The 16,212-nt window shown below is 42.1% G+C and overlaps 1 protein-coding gene across 5 annotated transcripts in view; it reads right to left on the bottom strand.

The window, feature by feature from the left end:
* The window catches only part of rgs12a (regulator of G protein signaling 12a), a 40,578-nt gene that overhangs the window by 17,474 nt on the left and 6,892 nt on the right, over positions 1-16,212 (bottom strand). The window contains exon 1 of one of the 5 annotated variants that reach the window (XM_067523197.1): positions 14,150-14,445. The exons of 3 other annotated variants lie outside the window; for them this stretch is intronic. In XM_067523197.1, the coding sequence (XP_067379298.1) occupies positions 14,150-14,176 (27 nt within the window). In that variant the 5' untranslated portion in view covers positions 14,177-14,445. Of the gene's footprint in view, positions 1-1,943; positions 3,019-14,149; positions 14,446-16,212 lie in introns of those variants that run through there. One more of the 5 variants, XM_067523196.1, reaches the window with a different exon arrangement.

Raw genomic sequence — 16,212 nt, 5'->3', positions numbered from 1 at the left:
TATATATATATATATATATATATATATATATATATATATATATATATATATATATATATATATATATATATATATATATTGTTGAGACTGTGGTTCATTTTAAAGAACAATACAGACGTCAAACAATGTGACTTCAATGTTAATTTTGAACAAGCAAAAAGGTCTCCAGGTTAAAACTTTGAATTATGGGTTATTTATTGCTGTCACTGCTTCAATACTCTTTGATGCTTTGATGTTTTCTCCTTGACTTAGATTCTTGCTGCCTTGTACCTCACTTGGAAGTCTCTTTGGATAAAAGCGTCCGCTAAATGACTAAATGAAAATGTAAATGCTACATTTAAACTGTTTATATGGAGAGATTTGATGATAAATATTAAAAATATCTCCTTCTTGTAAGAGTGGAACTTCTTGTTATTCAGTGATGCTTACTGTATGAGTGGGAGAAGAATTACAATGGTCTATTGACAGGATTGATGTAATATCTTTAAATCCAAGCTTGTGTCAGAGGAGAATGATAAAGAGGAAAAATTTGTCATACGTTGCATAAGCCTGCCTGAGAGTCTAAATGAATGGAAATGTTGCAAAACCCTGCAACTAATCTCAAACAATTATTTTAAATGTCAATGTTTGATTTTTTCTTATTATTATTATAGCTGAATCGGGATTTTAAAATGACCGTATAATTTTAAATAAAGCCTGTCAATAGTGTTTTAATGGCTTGTTTTGTCCATCAAACACTCAAAAACCTCTCAACATTCCAATTTAAAGAGAAATGTAAATAGCCAAGTAGTAAATCCTCACATTTAGATGGCTGAAAACAACAATTGTTTTGGCTGTTTAGCTTAAAATATTATGTAAATGTTAAATGTCTTAAAATATTGTTAGTTATTAATCTGTACTGACTATATAACTGACTAAATACAATTTTGAAAGTCTTTTCTCAACAAATGACATCACTATATGACATGTAGAATCTGACCAGGTTAAGTTGGCAAATATACACATGGTGGTGTGTGTATGTTAATACATAGGAGGCTGCTGGGGTTAGACCACACACACCACTGTGTGTTTTTCAAATCATTATTGCTTCCTAGGCCACAAGTCCCCCACAGTGAGGCTGAAGAGACACCATCATGTCTCATCCATACACCCCCTTCCTTTGTTGACACCTCTGTTGAAACCTCTGGCAACTTGCTGGTCCACTGTGGGTGGCTGTGCAGTACTATGAACCTTCTTTGATGATAATGATGGCTAAACTGCAAATTTCCGATTATCCAGCTGCAATCTATCAAAAAAGTGTCCATGTGTTGTGGTTGCCCAGGTTGCCATAAACTGAATTGATAAAATCACAGCGACCATGTCACAGCGAGTACACCGGCTCAGAAGAGAGCGTGATTTGGTTCTACGGTTGGAGCTTTACTGTGGCACAGCCCCCACGCCATACAGTCTGGCTTCTCGAGACACCACATGCTGAAGGAACGTACATGATGACATCAATTCAGATTAATGTCTATAATCTGAAGTGAGACACGACATCTAAAAAAAGGCTTTCATCTGTGTTATCATTGTTATTAGCTGAAAGCTTCACGCAAATGTTAATGTCTCATTAACAATCAGAGAATATTTGTGATGTTTTACATTTTTTTGGACTAGTTTAGACATGATCATGCCTTCAAAAACTGGGTTGAGATGTACCACACTCTTAACCACACTCAGATTAAAAGATTCTTAAACTTTTACATAAGTGAGGGCTGCTTCTAGCACCCCACAAACAAAACAGCCTCAAGTGCCCTGCCGCTTCAAACAGCTGTTCTGTGTGGGAGAGAGACAAGCGACAAAGATGGAGATTAATAGGAAAACAAACAGCTGACTGAACAAAAGGAGTCCCCCTGCTTCATACAGAGGAGAACGAAGAAGCTTAGCCTGCAAACCAGTTTACTTACAGTGCCAAAGTTCCAGGTCCTCTTGAAGGAAAGTCTCTTTTTGAGACTCATTGTTCCCTACTCCGCTACACCAGAAGCACTCAGGCAAATTATGTGACCGCATTTGTGTGTGTGTGTGTGCGCGCGCACATGAATGCATACCTGAACATTCCCCACCCAAAGCTCAGCAAGCCATGTCTGTACTTGTCAGTGTGAGGGAACGAGAGGGAGGGAGAAAGAGGCAGACATTTGACAAGGTAGTGGACAGCAAGAAAGAAGAAGAAAAGGGGGAGGGGGCGCAAAAGAAGGAAGAAAGATTTTCTAACTCTGCTGCTGTTGCCATGGCAACCCACTCGACAATACATACAGCTTCTGCCACAGTGGCATGAAGAAGTCAGATGAATTAAACCCTTTATTCCCCACAAAAACTAATTAAATAAATAAATAAGTAGTCACTCACTATGTGAAAACCACACTGGCCTTCCCTCTTTATGTCTCCAGTCAGGGTACCCTCTCATTTTACCCAAAGGAGTGAAGAAATAGCCACTTTGAAGTGAAACCAGAAGACTTGTGTTTAATCAAAGTAAAAGTTTGGTAGCTCACGAACTGAACTCGGAGCTTCATTATCGGCTGTCACAGAGCACCATCCTCACGCCCCCAATGGTAATCATGTCAGCTGGTGTTTTCTGCTAATAATTGGGCTCATGGACCAGAAAAAGAAAACAAGTTTTTATTCTGGCATCACTCCTTGTCTGTGCTGTAGTACTGTGCCTCCACATTTCTGGCAAATCTCTACAATCAGCATGCCAACTGTTTCTGGACCAACTATTATTCTTAAAGCATGCGTGGCTTGTTCTCAGGTTTTCCCGTGGCAAATGCACCAGCATTCTTTGGAATTCATTTAGATTTAAGTAACGGATGAGCTACAGTGTTTATTAACAGCCTGGTTTTCATGGTAGCTTTCCCCTATTTAATTCGATTTTTACATGGTCTATTACCATGTTTGCCATATTTGCGTAACTGCTGTGCTAATTAAAAGGTGTACATGTGTTCATGTGTTTAAACACATGAAAGAGAAAGGACAAAGGGTAAAGTGTCCAATGCCACAGAATGTACTGTACTAATGAGAAATAATAACAATGCACACTTTTAGACAGTCTCTCCTCCAAGGCTTTTGTGTGCTGCACCTGACTGTACACACAACATGTAATAAAAAAAGTTGTGTGGCAATTTTTAAAAAATGAAAAAGGGGCAAAGACAGATGCTCACAAACTCTGCTTACTTTCACACCTCCTGGCCAATTACTGTGTGAAGAGAGCACGATTGTCAAATAGTAAATGAGATGGTAATGTTGGTTTAGATATTGGGAAGCGGATCGGATTTACAGTAACAGGATAATAACACTGTACATCCATTATGACTATAACAACAAAAGAGCTATCACGATGACATCATTACATTTTTGGGTAAAAATTAGTTATATACTAATTCAAGCCAGAATGTTATTTAGACACCATAACAGTCACAGTATTTCAATTGTATATCATTATATTTCTGCTCAATCTGCAAAAAAATATTAAAAATGTGACATCTGCATTAAAAAGTAATTCACTAGGAATGTGTTCTTGCAGGGGTTTGATTTGTGAACACAACACCTGGCTGGATGACTTCACCATGTGCTGCTGAAAAACAAAGCACTGCACTATTCGTATAATAACATAATGTATACTCAATGCTATAATGTAGAGCTGCAACACAGAAAGGAACTGTCTGCTTTCATGTGTGGATAAAATCAGTCGGTGGTAATTAGCAGCTTTTCATGGCATTAAGCTGAGTCATTTACTGAAGTCACAAAATCACAGGGTAGACAACAGACTGCTTCAACCCTTCAGGTCTACTTTTGCCCTTTGACACCCTCCCTGAGGCAGAGTGTTCACCGTAGCTGGGTGCTGGGTAGCATGAGAGCGAAACATGTTGAAACGCTAAAATCTCACGGAAAGCCATGTTACTATTTCTTGCTTTAGTGTTGCTAACTGGACAAAGTCTGACTGTTGCCACAAAATAAATAGGTTTCCAGATTCCAGCCTCCAATTGATTTAATTAATTTGTGCAACATTTCTCTGCAGGTTTTAAAGCTACAATGAGCGCTGCTTGTCGCAAGAACTAACTAATTGTGTGTCAAGTTCTCCACAGAGCAATTTTATCTGAAGACAGAAAATTATCTGAATCTGCTATCTGCAGTGAACAACAAACCATTCCCTGAAATTAACAGAAAGAGCAGTGCACGGAGGCAACTTCCTTGTGAGGGAGGGAAGGCAAGGGTGTGGTGTCTGATAAGATGGAAGAGACATTTCTTTCCCAACCAAGCAAACAGTGAGAGGGAGACACACTGATTCATACAACTATAAAACTCCTGACAATATATAAGTGAAACAGTGATTTTTTTTAAGTCTAAGAAGTGAGGTCCAGTGTTAGAAATCTTGTTTGTCACAGTTGATCTGGCAGTCACTCTATCACATTAGCAAGGATCTCATAAGGTCAGCATTATTATACTATGTGATGCTAAGGGACAAGGAGTGATAAACAACAGAAACAACATTAGCATTCCCATAGGTTTGATATCAACACTGTGTTTAAGATCAAGGGCTGTGAAAGGCTAGGTGAAATGTACGGGTCCCTTCAGACAAGAACATATTTTAATTATTTATACAAACCAGATATAGAAAACCTTAACATGAGAATATAGTCAAGCTCTGGCACGGTGCATGAAATGAGCCTCGGAAATGATGCCAGTTGTGTAATCACAACTAAGTTCACATGACACATTTTGTACCCACAATGGCAGTAATTATTCAATTACATTCTGAAGGCAATATGACTTATTTCCTATTTAAGAATTAGTTACAAGCAAGATATTTTGTCTAAGCAACAGTAGTTGTAGATTAACAGACATTTTCATAGCTATTGCAAAAACACGATATGTTCCCATCAATGCAACTGCAAGGGGACACAAGCCAGTGTCTTCTTGTGCCAGTCCCAATTCTGGCAGAGGGTTGTCTAAGGAAGGGCATCCGATGTAAAATACATGGCAAATTAAAAATGCGAATCATGATTTTCAAACCGAAAATGACTTCCATTCCGGATCGGTCCCGGGTTAATAACAACCGCCACCAGTGCTGTTGACCTACAGGGTACCGGTGGAATTTGGACTACTGTTGGTTGAAGTCGAAGAAGGAGGGGAGGAAAGTGAGTTTGTAGGCAGAGAGAGAAGAGAAAAGCTAAGAATGTGGGACTGACAGTAGGGACTTTGAATGTTGGGATTGTGACAGGGAAGGCTAGAGAGTTGATTGACCTGATGCAGAGAAGGAAGGTGGACATACTATGTGTCCAGGAGACCAGGTGGAAAGGTAGCAAGGCTAGAAGCTTAGGAGCAGGGTTCAAGTTGTTTTACCATGGATCAGATAGGAAGAGACATGGAGTAGGAGTTATCCTGAAAGAGGAGTTTGTGAGGAATGTTCTAGAGGTGAAAAGAGTATCAGACAGGTTGATAAGTGTGAAGCTGGAAATTTAATGCGTGATGTTCAATGTTGTGAGTGGTTATGCCCCACAGGTAGGATGTGAGTTAGAAGAGAAGGAGAAATTCTGGAGTGAGTTAGCTGAAGTGATGAACAGCATCCCCAGAGGGGAGAGAGTGGGGATTGGTGCAGATTTCAATGGACATGTAGGTAAAAGGAACAGAGGTGATGAGAATGTGATAGGCAGGTTTGGTCTTCGGGACAGGAATGCAGAAGGACAGATGATGGTAGACTTTGCAAAGAGGATGGAAATGGCTGTAGTGAACACTTTCTTCAAGAAGAGGTAGGAACATAGGATGAAAGACCATATGAGGACTTGTATGCTATGTTGGACATTAAAGAGGGAGAGGTGGATTTGTACAGGTTGGACAGACAAAGAAATATTGATGGAAGGATGTGCAGCAGGTTAGGGTGATTAAAGATAAGGATGGAAATGTATTGACAGGTGCCAGGAGTGTAATGGGAAGATGGAAGGAGAACTTTGAAGAGTTGATGAATGAGGAAAATGAAAGGGAACAAAGAGTTGAAGAGGTGACTGGTGTGGAGCAGGAAGTAGCAAAGATTAGTAAGAGTGAAGTGAGGAGGGCGTTGAAGAGGATGAAGAGTGGAAAGGCAGTTGGTCCTGATGACATACCTGTGGAGGTATGGAAGTGTCTAGGAGAAGTGGCAGTAGAGTTGCAGACAAGTTTGTTTAACAAGATGTTGGAGAGTGAGAGGATGCCCAAGCAATGGAGGAGAAGTGTACTGGTACCAATTTTTAAGAACAAGGGAGATGTGCAGAGCTGTGGCAACTACAGAGGAATAAAGCTGATGAGCTACACAATGAAGTTGTGGTAAAGAGTAGTGGAAGCTGGGCTAAGGGCAGAGGTGAACATTTGTGAGCAGCAATGTGGTTTCATGCCTAGAAAGAGAACAACAGATGCAGTATTTGCTTTGAGGATGCTGATGGAGAAGTACAGAGACGGTCAGAGGGAGTTGCATTGTGTCTTCGTAGATCTTGAGAAAGCATATGACAGGGTGCTGAGAGAGGAGCTGTCGTATTGTATGAGGACGTCTGGAGTGGCAGAGAAGTATGTTAGAGTGGTGCAGGATATGTATGAGAGCTGTAAGACAGTGGTGAGTTGTGCTGTAGGTGTGACAGAGGAGTTCAAGGTGGAGGTGGGTCTACACCAAGGATCGGCTTTGAGCCCCTTTTGTATGCTCTGGTGATGGACAGGCTGACAGATGAGGTTAGACAGGAATCTCCGTGGACTATGATGTTTGCAGATGACATTGTGTTTTGTAGTGAGAGCAGGGAGCAGGTGGAGGAAAATCTAGAGAGGTGGGGGTCTGCTCTGGAAAACAGAGGAATGAAGCTTAGCCGCAGCAAGACAGAATACATGTGTGTGACATGTACATCAGAGGGACAGCTCATGTTAGATGTGTTGGAGATAAAGTCAGAGAGGCAAGATTGAGGGGGTTTGGACATGTTCAGAAGAGAGACTGCGAATATATTAGAAAGATGCTGAGGTTGGAGCTGCCAGGCAGGACGTCTAGAGGAAGACCAAAGAGGAGATGTATGGATGTAGTGAGAGAGGACATGAAGTTAGTTGGTGTGAGAGAAGAGGATGCAGAGGACAGGGTTAGATGGAGGCCCATGATTCACTGTGGCGACTCCTGAAAGGGAACAGCCCAAAGGAGGAGAAGAAGAAGAAGAAGAAGAAGAAGAAGAAGAAGAAGAAGAAGAAGAAGAAGAAGACAAAGAAGAAGACAAAGAAGAAGAAAAAGAAGAAGAAGAAGAAGAAGAAGAAGAAGAAGAAGAACTGTTCCCATCAGAATTTACTCACTTTTGTGTGCAGCTGATTTGGTTTGACAGACAAACATCCAGGGGAAGAAGAATACCTATAAACTGGTTGCTGAGGATCAATGTCTAAACTCACTTGTAGGTTTTTTGCTTGTTTTAAAGCCAAGATTTAGATTAAATAGAAATGAGAAATTTCACTTTAACTTAAAATCTAGGTTTTGCATTTTTCACATTCAGATGTAAAGCTCGTGTCCTGTGTACATGTAGATGAGACTATATTATAATTAGAGACTATATTATAATTAGACTATAGAAATGCAACCGCAAGGGGGCGAATGCAACCGCAAGGGGGCACAAGCCAGTGTCTTCTTGTGCCAGTCCCAAGTCTGGATAAATGCAGAGGGTTGTGGCAGGAAGGGCATCCGACGTAAAACACATGCCAAATCAAACATGCGAATCGTGACAAAGACTTCCATACCAGATCGGTCGGGGCCCAGGTTAACAACGACCGCCACCGGTGCTGTTGACCTACAGGGTACCGTTGGAAATTGGACTACTGTTGGTCGAAGACGAAGAAGAAGAGGAGGAAGGTGTGTTCGTAGGCAGAGAGAGAAGAGGAAAGCTAAGAATGTAGGACTGACAGTAGGGACTTTGAATGTTGGTACTATGACAGGGAAGGCTAGGGAGTTGATCGACATGATGCAGAGAAGGAAGGTGGACATACTGTGTGTCCAGGAGACCAGGTGGAAAGGTAGCAAGGCTAGAAGCTTAGGAGCAGGGTTCAAGTTGTTTTACCATGGGTCAGATAGGAAGAGAAATGGAGTAGGAGTTATATTGAAAGAGGATTTTGTGAGGAATGTTCTAGAGGTGAAAAGAGTATCAGACAGGTTGATGAGTCTGAAGCTGGAAGTTGAAGGGGTGATGTTCAATGTTGTGAGCGGTTATGCCCCACAGGTAGGATGTGAGTTAGAAGAGAAGGAGAAATTCTGGAGTGAGTTAGATGAAGTGATGCAGAGCATCCCCAGAGGTGAGAGAGTTGTCATTGGTGCAGATTTCAATGGGCATGTAGGTGAAGGGAACAGAGGTGATGAGACAGTTATGGGCAGGTTCGGTGTTCAGGACAGGAACGCAGAAGGTCAGATGGTGGTTGACTTTGCAAAGAGGATGTAAATGGCTGTAGTAAACACTTTCTTTCAGAAGAGGCAGGAACATAGGGTGACGTACAAGAGCGGAGGGAGAAGCAGTCAGGTAGACTACATCTTGTGTAGACGTTGTAATCTGAAAGAGATCAGTGACTGTAAAGCATTGGTAGGGGAGAGTGTAGCCAGACAACACAGGATGGTGGTGTGTAAAATGATGCTGGTGGTGAGGAAGATAAGGAGGACTAAGGCAGAGAGGAGGACGAAGTGGTGGAAGTTGAAAAAGGAAAAATGTCGTTTAGTTTTCAGGGAGGAGCTGAGACAGACTCTGGGTGGTTTGGAGGTGCTTCCAGATGACTGGACTACTACAGCTAATTTGATCAGGGAGACAGGTAGGAGGGTACTCGGTGTGTCATCTGGAAAGAGGAAAGCGGACAAGGAGACTTGGTGGTGGAACGAGGAAGTTCAGGAGTGTATACAGAGAAAGAGGTTAGCTAAGAAGAAGTGGGACACTGAGAGGACTGAAGAGAGTAGACGGGAGTACAGGGAGATACAGCGTAAGGTGAAGATAGAGGTGGCAAAGGCCAAACAAAGAGAATATGAGGACTTGTATGCTAGGTTGGACACTAAAGAGGGAGAGGTGGATTTGTACAGGTTGGCCAGACAAAGAGATAGAGATGGAAAGGATGTGCAGCAGGTTAGGGTGATTAAAGATAAGGATGGAAATGTATTGACAGGTGCCAGGAGTGTGATGGGAAGATGGAAGGAGTACTTTGAAGAGTTGATGAACGAGGAAAATGAAAGGGAACGAAGAGTAGAAGAGGTGACTGGTGTGGAGCAGGAAGTAGCAAAGATTAGTAAGAGTGAAGTGAGGAGGACATTGAAGAGGATGAAGAGCGGAAAGGCAGTTGGTCCTGATGACATACCTGTGGAGGTATGGAAGTGTCTAGGAGAGGTGGCAGTAGAGTTTTTGACTAGTTTGTTTAACAAGATCTTGGAGAGTGAGAGGATGCCAGAGGACTGGAGGAAAAGTGTACTGGTACCAATTTTTAAGAACAAGGGAGATGTGCAGATCTGTGGCAACTGCAGAGGAATAAAGCTGATGAGTCACACAATGAAGTTGTGGGAAAGAGTAGTGGAAGCTCGGCTAAGGGCAGAGGTGAACATTTGTGAGCAGCAATATGGTTTCATGCCTAGAAAGAGTACAACAGATGCAGTATTTGCTTTGAGGATGCTGATGGAGAAGTACAGAGAGGGTCATAGGGAGTTGCATTGTGTCTTCGTAGATTTAGAAAAAGCGCATGGCAGGGTGCCGAGAGAGGAGCTGTGGTATTGTATGAGGACGTCTGGAGTGGCAGAGAAGTATGTTAGAGTGGTGCAGGACATGTATGAGAGCTGTAACACAGTGGTAAGGTGTGCTGTAGGTGTGACAGAGGAGTTCAAGGTGGAGGTGGGTCTGCACCAAGGATCGGCTTTGAGCCCCTTCTTGTTTGCTCTGGTGATGGACAGACTGACAGATGAGGTTAGACAAGAATCTCCCTGGACTATGATGTTTGCAGATGACATTGTTATTTGTAGTGAGAGCAGGGAGCAGGTGGAGGAAAATCTAGAGAGGTGGAGGTCTGCTCTGGAAAACAGAGGAATGAAGCTTAGTCGCAGTAAGACAGAATACATGTGTGTCAATGAGAGGGACCCAGGTGGAACAGTGAGGTTACAGGGAGCAGAGGTGAAGAAGGTGCAGGACTTTAAGTACTTAGGGTCAACGGTTCAGAGCAACGGTGAGTGTGGAAAAGAGGTGAAGAGGCGAGTGCAGGCAGGTTGGAACGGGTGGAGAAAAGTGTCAGGTGTGTTGTGTGATAAAAGAGTATCAGCGAGAATGAAAGGAAAGATGTTCAAGACGGTGGTGAGACCAGCAATGTTGTTCGGCTTAGAGACAGTGGCACTGAAGAAAAGACAGGAGGCAGAGCTGGAGGTAGCAGAGCTTAAGATGTTGAGGTTCTCTTTGGGAGTGACGAGGATGGACAGGATCAGGAATGAGTACATCAGAGGGACAGCTCATGTTAGATGTTTTGGAGATAAAGTCAGAGAGGCCAGATTGAGGTGGTTTGGACATGTTCAGAGGAGAAACTGTGAATATATCGGTAGAAGGATGCTGAGGTTGGAGCTGCCAGGCAGGAGGTCTAGAGGAAGACCAAAGAGGAGATTTATGGATGTAGTGAGGGAGGACATGAAGTTAGTTGGTGTGAGTGAAGAGGATGCAGAGGATAGAGTTAGGTGGAGGCACATGATTCGCTGTGGCGACCCCTGAAAGGGAGCAGCCGAAAGGAAAAGAAGAAGATTATAATTAGACTATAGACTATAGACTATAATAGACTATATTATAATTTAATCATGTGGCTCAGTTTATTGGAAAAATCAGATGCTCAATTAGAATTAATGATGGCACTAGAAGATTCATGCCTTGGCCTTGGTGATGTGCAATGTAATACTTCCAGGCTGGTGTCAAAGCAGCTTTTAGGTGTAATCCCCCCATTAAATAAATGAATTGTTCTTGATATCTTTAAAAGACATAAGTGATTTGCATGCAAACAGAGGTCATCGTCACAATGCAATTCGTGTCTTAATCCCCTTCATCTGCAGTAATCTATTGCCTGTTCCCCCAACCCTAACCAGTTAGCCAAAGCAGATGGATAAGACTCTGCTCCTGTCTGGAATAAAGCGGCATTAGTATGATTTGTGCAGAGCTACTGGTGTGCATCTGTATTAGCCACTTGTTGTCCAGGATAAAAAGCTAACATAAAGAGATATTTGGCCATCTTCCTTTGCTGCCCTACATCTCGCAGGGTCAGGAACTTAGTACTTTAACTAATAGAAGGATTTACATTCTGAGAGTAACCAGTGGTAACTCTGCCTGAACTTGTACTGCTCAAGGCACCAGACTCACTAGCTATCAAGTATCGTGTATTATCATTATTATGACTTACTGTGAAGCCTAAATACATGAATGAAAACATAGGTTTAACAATTGCTATGTTGAAATAAAAGGAATCTTGGCACAGGTGGGTAGGTTGGAGAAAACATACACAGAATGAGCATACACAGAATGAGTAACAAATAAAAATATATTTGATTTACAAGGCACAGCTGAACCCTGCAAAAATAGAACAACTTCACAGAGGGGAAACTAGAAACAGTGACCACGACCCCTCCCATCCCAATTTATTATCCTAGAGAAAAAGGCTGGGCTGCCATGAGCCTGGAGGGTTTGAGGTGGGTAAACCACATAAAATGTCACCACACCCTCCCATTGCTCTCATTCTCTTCTATAAGAAACAGAAATGTACTTTCCAACCTGTAACCTGACACTTATAATTTGCCCTGTGAGTCCACTCTTGTTTCCACCAAACTTACTTCCACCAAACTTTACAGTGTTGTCTCTGAGGGCTTGGGTATTTTGCTGTGTGATGTTAGGGCCAAAACATGAATAAATATCTGCCTGGGAGTGTACTAGGCTATACGTTTTCCAAGACAAGGAACTCTTAAAATGTTTTACTTCCTGTGGAAGTCCTACTGCCTTTACACACCATTGTTAAATATGATGTATAAATTTTGTTTTTCAGTGGAACCTTTTAGTGTCACATGGTGGAGATCACAACATGAGCAATGAGGCATTTTACTAAACCATGCAACAAGGTCATGCAGTAACCACACAATATAAACAGAAATATATTATATTTACTTATGTTGACCACAGGATTAAGATGTTATAGAAACAGTTCATGAGAAAAAGTTAAGAGTTTAGGATGCCAGCGCAGTGTGCCAAAGCAAAGCCTCTCAATATCACATGGAGAGTGGCTTGGCTGGCCCAACACTTCATGTTTATGACTTCCGCACTGCAAAGTTGACAAGACCTTGGCCTAGTTCTGGAGCATCTTGTGCCAACACAAGGCCACAAAGATACAAACTACATTCACTTTGTAAGACTCCCTACAATCCTCTCCAGCTCAAAAAACTCAGGTTGCTCAATGTCTCTAATGTGAAGCCAATGTTACCCTGGCGTCATCTGAGCTGCAAGTGTGAGAGTAAAGAGTTGAACACAACGAGCAGCCCACTGTATCCCAGACATGTCTCAACTGTTACCAGGGAAGGAAAAAAAGCCTTTCCTTATTGAGTAACCTCCACACCCTTTACAGTCAATTCCCTTTCAGTAAAACAGAGAAATTTAATAATAGTACAAGTGAGGAGGTAAACACTGGGAGGGGAACGAATTATTTCCAGAATTCATCCATAGACATCCTGTTTCCAACAGCTTTTCCAATTACCAGTCAATACAGGATAATGAAGATTTATGTGGTTAACAAAAAAAAAAAATCATAATCTTGAATGTCGATAGATGATGTCATAGAGTTGGTGAACAACAGCCAAGAGTGGAGTTGCAGTGCATCTCCATCCATAGATGGCGAGGCAATGGGTATTTTCCGTGGTTACAGTTTGGTGAAACAGCAAACTCAGCAACCACAGCCACATCTGGTCATCTTGTTATTGGCTGTTGTATATTCATACAACGAGCAGCAGCTGGACAGTTAAATAACTTCTACTCAAGTTTTGTTATGTTAATGTACTGTTTTTCCAGTTAGTGGGTTTGAAGAGAGCAGTCTGTGGAACTGCAATAAACCCTGTTGGTGGAGGATGAAAAAAGAAGAAATCATAGTGGGGACATTTAGAAAATGTCAGGCTGCTTAGTCTTTGCATCCTATAATGTTAGCCTAAGGACACATTTGGTGAGCACAACTGTCCACCCACACTCCAGAGCTGATCATGTGATGTGAGATAAAAGTGTGTCGTGTTCTTCCTTTTCTGCTAATCCTCAGGAACAAACGATTTCTGCTCATTTTCTGAAGTCATAACACGCACATTACAAATAGAGGGAAGAATTAATATAATGAAGCAGGGCATTTACATTTAGCAACTATTATAATATTAATATTCATAATAATTCAGCCTGAGCTTTACTTACTGTCTATATAAGCACCAAAGATAATGCAGCACCGAAAAAAAAATCACATATTTTAGCAAGTCTTGCTGTGAGATAAGTGAATAAGTAGGCTGGTGAATCAGAGTGGGGACATGCCTGCACAAAACCAACAGGGGCACGGCAACACCACAGGCAACCAATTGGAGTTCAAATTAAACTGTACCTATTACATGTTCTCTGAAAAATACAATGCTACCGAACAGTAAGATCCAATTCCATCTGACAACTACAACCTCTGATCTGGGGTTCCCTCACACCAAATCTAACTTCTCCCAATGCGGCCAACTGATTGTAAAAAGGTTCACCTCACAGGGCGAGTGCAGCAGAGCGTACTTTATTCAAAGGCCCATGCAGTTTATGAGAATAATCCTCGGCCACTACACAAAACCCTTTTAATATAATGCCCGTGCTTGTCCTGGTATAGATACTAGAGCACAGTTTACTGTATACAGCAGCACAGCGTGCAGGAGATTTCGGTTTGCACTAGTCAAAACATTTCTCTCACAGACCACACAAGCTAACCACTGTATGGTGCATAAAGGCTACAACAGGAGCTGAAAAAAAGCCCAAAGAAGGAAAAGTAACAGTGGCAGGGACGATACCACTAGGGTCAAAGATGAAGATGGCATCACCAAACAGAGAAGAAGTGAAGACACAGAATAATGGAGATTTTAAGATTTCATGACAAGACTTACAGAGTTGAGAGTTAAAGTTTGCTCCATGTATGGCGCTGTGTGCGTGTTTGGCTCGTTTTCAGCGCTGCTCCACACGCCTGGTGTGTGTAAACGAGTCCATCCGCTGGAGCGCCGCGGTGCGTGTGCGAGTCAGTGTTTGCAGTGCGAAGTGAGACAGAGCTCAACAGGGAAAGGGGGGAAGAGGAGGAGAGAGCGTGCAGGAGAGCTGAAAATCCTGACAGCTACTGGGAGTTCAAAAGCTCTCTCTCTCTTTCCTCTGCTGCTGACTCCTCTCTCTCTGCCTAACTCTCTCTCTCTTTGCTGTAATTTTCTCCTCTTTCACTCCCTGTTTACCTCCCTCCCCATCTGTGTCTTCATGCTTTCTCCTGGTTTCTGCTACGCCCACAGGATAGATCTATTACCCACAGGCGTGCAAACAAGAGCTGCCAAAGTCTCCACAACCAAATGGAGAGAAACTTCACACTCATGGAGCAAAAGAGGTGCCCCAAATTTTCCAGCAGCCACCAAGGGATTGTCTGAATAATACAGGATGCATTAACTACCAGCTCATATTAACAGATGTTTTCACATCCAGCAACACTTCCGAAGGCAGAATCAGTGTGAACACCGGCACAGCAGCCTGCTAATGGTGTCATCTCTGCAAAGTTGAAAACACTGTCATCTGCTAAACATTGGGGGTGCAAAGCATCTGTTTGGAGCTAAAAACAAGGAGCGTGTGATGAAGAAGAAATCGGTTCATATGGTGAAGCATGGAGAGGCATTTTCAGCAGCGATGGCAAGCTCAGCAAAGAAATAAGACAAGGTATAAAGCAGCACATTTATCGACATGCCCAAACATTAGGGGCTCTGACAACAATAGCTCAGCATGAATCAAAACACTCTTTATCAAAATGTGCAGTGAAAATGGATCGGCAGCAACACAATAATAGGAGCAAACACAAGAAAGCAGGTCCTCCTTCTAATAAAGAAGAAAGACATCCATCGAAACTTATCCAAATGCATGAGATTATACAGTATATGTTGACTTGGTGCGTGGGTTACAAAAGGCTGCATATTGTGAAGAAAAATAGCAAGCATTTGCTCATTCCTGTGCTGGCCACTGTGACGCACACCATCAACCATGGAAAAAGCAACATGGCTACACGCGTCCAAATTGTTCTTGGTTTCTCCACAGCATGCAGCGAGGCCACTTACAGGGGTTATCCACAAGGGTCTGCCCCGAGCACTGATGGTAAACTCCAAAACAGTCTCACGATGTCCTTGTGAGTCCAGATGCATGGACTAACTGAGAGCTTATCACGTGTTTTTGCAAAACTTGCCATGAGAACGGTCCTTTATTCTTCCCAACAACAGACAAATTAGAAAGTTCTGCTGAAACCAAATGCCGTACAACTATGCCTGTAGTATCACTGAGTATGTATTACCAAGGAAGGATTTCAGGTCAAGAGTTTAGCTTGATACAGGAGGCTAATCATTCATTATCTATGTTCTCTCTGAAGTGGAGAGCAGCCTTCAAAAGAGAAAAGAAGTTCTTAGGCTCGAGTTTCCTGGTTGTCTGTCCTTTATGATGTAGATTGTCTTCACAGGGTTGTTCTGAGGCTGCTACTTAAAAGATCAAGTAGTTCCAAATCACATTACAAACAGCTAAACCTTACATGCGTAATTCTTTATTAGGGCAGAACAAATAATACCACTGACTGGGCTTTGGTCTGCTGTGGCAGCAGCTTTTAGAGATGCACATTTGATCTTTAACTATGAGCTGAAGACGAAGCTCAGCCCTTGAAAGGAAAGCATGTCTAACTGCATTTGACAACCATAAACACTTCCTATGGTGTTATTACTTGGATGTGTGGGCCTATACTATGACTTGAAATTGCATGGGTTAAATGTTCTCGATTATATTTGGTTGGAATAGCTATGAGCCAGATACATCATAAGCGTTTTCTTGTAAAAAGTCAATGTAAAGTAGAGTTTGACCCATAAACTGTCCATGTCCAGGAATGTTAAGATAATAATTTAGGTGTGTTTTCAAAAGTACTAGTTTGGGAACACACACACTCATA

The sequence above is a fragment of the Channa argus genome, chromosome 12 (assembly GCF_033026475.1).
Source record: "Channa argus isolate prfri chromosome 12, Channa argus male v1.0, whole genome shotgun sequence".
In the NCBI taxonomy this organism is placed as follows: domain Eukaryota; kingdom Metazoa; phylum Chordata; class Actinopteri; order Anabantiformes; family Channidae; genus Channa; species Channa argus.
The sequence above is the reverse complement of the archived record's forward strand: the minus strand, read 5'-3'. Positions and strand labels throughout refer to the sequence as shown.